The sequence below is a fragment of the Neltuma alba genome, unplaced genomic scaffold (genome assembly GCF_004799145.2).
Source record: "Neltuma alba isolate B1F8T4 unplaced genomic scaffold, ASM479914v2 tig00001465_pilon, whole genome shotgun sequence".
In the NCBI taxonomy this organism is placed as follows: domain Eukaryota; kingdom Viridiplantae; phylum Streptophyta; class Magnoliopsida; order Fabales; family Fabaceae; genus Neltuma; species Neltuma alba.
Genome location: NW_021632473.1, coordinates 1 through 2812, shown reverse-complemented (window position 1 = coordinate 2812; position 2812 = coordinate 1). Strand labels below are relative to the sequence as shown.

General features: G+C 34.5%; 1 protein-coding gene across 1 annotated transcript; it reads right to left on the bottom strand.

The window, feature by feature from the left end:
- Positions 1-457: 457 nt before the first annotated feature.
- Positions 458-2385, bottom strand: LOC114757309 (ras-related protein RABE1c-like; the record flags this gene model as incomplete). The annotated part of the gene is made up of 5 exons (XM_028946316.1): positions 458-843; positions 1404-1496; positions 1581-1643; positions 1984-2081; positions 2291-2385. Coding segments are annotated over 5 exons (433 nt in total), but the record flags the coding sequence as incomplete, so codon positions are not given.
- Between the last annotated feature and the right edge of the window lie 427 nt (positions 2386-2812).

Below are 2812 nucleotides of genomic sequence, written 5' to 3'. Positions count from 1 at the left end.
CCATAAATGTTATATTAAAAAATATAATGAGTAGAAGTAATATTTTCTAATTGTCTAATCTTATGTATCAAATAATTACTCATACTAAATAATTTTTTAATAATTTTTCTTAATTGTAATACCAACATTCATCCCTCATTTTTAATATTTCGTATCAAACAAGACCAAAACCTTCTTTGAAAGTTCGGCCATCTTTGACCAAAACCATTTTTGCAAGCAAGACAAACCCAAAAACTGCAAACGGCATCGAACCAAGACGATTTTATAATGAGAAAAAACTGACCTGTTGGGCCAAATCTACAGATGATGGCAACAGCACGGGGTGACTATTCATCGAAAGCCTAGTGATCATGAGGGTTTTTTGTTTTTTTGTTTTTGTTTTCGTGGTCTACAGTGATCATGAGGTTAACAGTAAGAAAAAGAATGGACTCCGTGATTCTACAATAGGATTCGCTCATACCAAACACATCGTAACTTGGATTCCAATTCTATTTCCATTTTTTTTAACCCAATTCTCATGTATCAAAGGACATTTAATCTTGCCAGACGTGGAGATTCCCGATGATATTCTACCCAAATCTTGTGAATCAAAATATCTTTTCGACTGAGATTACAATGAGAAGGGGAAGCACATAAACCAGCAACAACAAATTCCACAAACTAAAAGCAAACAATTTTTTAAAATACTCCGTCAAAAAATACTGGAATTACAGAGAAACAACTACACGTGCCAATTTCCTGCGTCATCAATTACATCAGCTAATTACCGCAGCAGGCTGATTTCTGGGCAGCTTGATCACCACTGGCAGCCGCATCTGGTTGATTTATCTTGATTGTTTGAGGCTAAACCGACAGAAAACACAAACAAATCAATTTTTACATACTTGGTATTTCAGCAAAAAATAAAATAAAATATGATCAACCACAAATCTAATGTCGGAAAATATAGTAAAAAATATAGAAAGAAATTCCCCATTCACACTGCGTCTAGAATTGTCCAGGACACCATTTGAAGGAGGAAACTTGAGGCATTTAAACTTAATATACTATTTTCCAATAATGGATTTGAATTTTTAAAAAAAGTTTAAAGTAATAATAGCAAGAGTGAGTTAGAAGATGAATCATGGATATAAGCATACACGTCCTAATTTGATTGAAACCAAGAAAAACGTAAGGATAAGTTTTTTCTTTTGAAGAAAAGGAGAAAGCATAACTAGCAATTTTTTTTTTTGGCTGTCTGTTATGTATTCATTATCATTTGTGAACAGTACTTATAACTTGTTATTATTTTTAAAAGGATACAATGATCATTCCTTACCCATGAAATCACCTTTCTTTAATTGACTTTTTCTTTTTATTTTTTTCCATTCTAATGTATCTAATGAGGTTTGTAACAGACATACCTCAACTCTACAGTCTGTTTCTGCAAGCCTTTGCTTGATGTCTCTTGCTATTGAAAAGAAAACCTCTTCCACATTCATGTTTGTCTTTGCACTCTACAAGCATGTTTTAAGACAAATATAACAGATTCACAAGTTTTTGAAGAAGATCTTGGTCAACAACTGGAGGTCGATACTCACAGTTTCAAAGAACTTGATGCCATACTCATCAGCAAGAGCTTGACCTTTCGATGTAGGCACAACCTATAAAAATAAAAGAACATAGGGAAATCATTAGTCAATATAGATACAAAAAAGCATCTCAAACACAGATTCCAGCTCTGTCAGACAGAGAATGCTGAGGTCATCTTCTTAGTGGTTGCTTAGCCCAGGATCCCAGCATCTAAGTCACACGGAACCATCTAAAGCAGACTTCCCTCGAAAACAAATATATAAGGCTGAGCATGGAAACCTTTTCCAGAAAATCATGCATCAGCCAGTTACCAAACTAATTATATTATAACCAGAAATGAAGTTTTGGAAGGTGAATATAAAAGGGATACCCCATATATATATATATATATATATATATATATATGCTTACCCTTTTACTCTCATCCATATCAGCCTTGTTGCCCACAAGTATCTTGTTTACATTGTCAGATGCATGCTGTTCAATGTTGCGAATCCAATTTCTAATATCTGAAGGAATATGAAAGCTACATAAGAATTAAAAGAAAGGGGAATGATGGAAATAAAATACAATTTGATGGGCCAAATATAGCTTAATTGAAAGCTACAATAAATACTGCCAAAAGACGAGTGCATTAAATTCATCATACAGGAAGTAAAAAGAATTATTAAAACATCAGAAAACTTCAAATGTTGAAAGCAAGGGAAGAGAGTACTACTATTAAAAGATGCTTCATCAGTAACATCATAGACCAGCAAGATGCCCATGGCACCACGGTAATAAGCTGCGAAAGAATAAGAAATAGTAAGAGACCTCCATCACATCAAAGAGATATTATTATAACAGACCATAACTATACCTCTACTGCAGAAATTGATAACACGTATTAGACAAGTTGAGATGGTTTGTTAAACTAAAGAGGCTCAGCTTTGTATAAAGCAGTATATAAGCCCTTAATGACTTAAAATGATGGTAAAGCCCAATATTTACATCGAAGAAGGGGGATGAGGCCCAAAGCTGTCCTTCAAAGTTCATCTAAGTAGGCTAGGAGAATTACGCACAAATCATCTTGCCCTCTTGATGCCCAAGTGGGCAAGGATAGCAGCTTGCATATCTGCCTCTCTGCCAATACGTTTTATGGTAAACATTCCTTTCCTATTTGGACCCAAGTTTTGACGGCTGGGAAAGTAGAGCAAGCAGATCTCGCTTACGTCATTGATGTAAAGCATTCTTTCTTCAA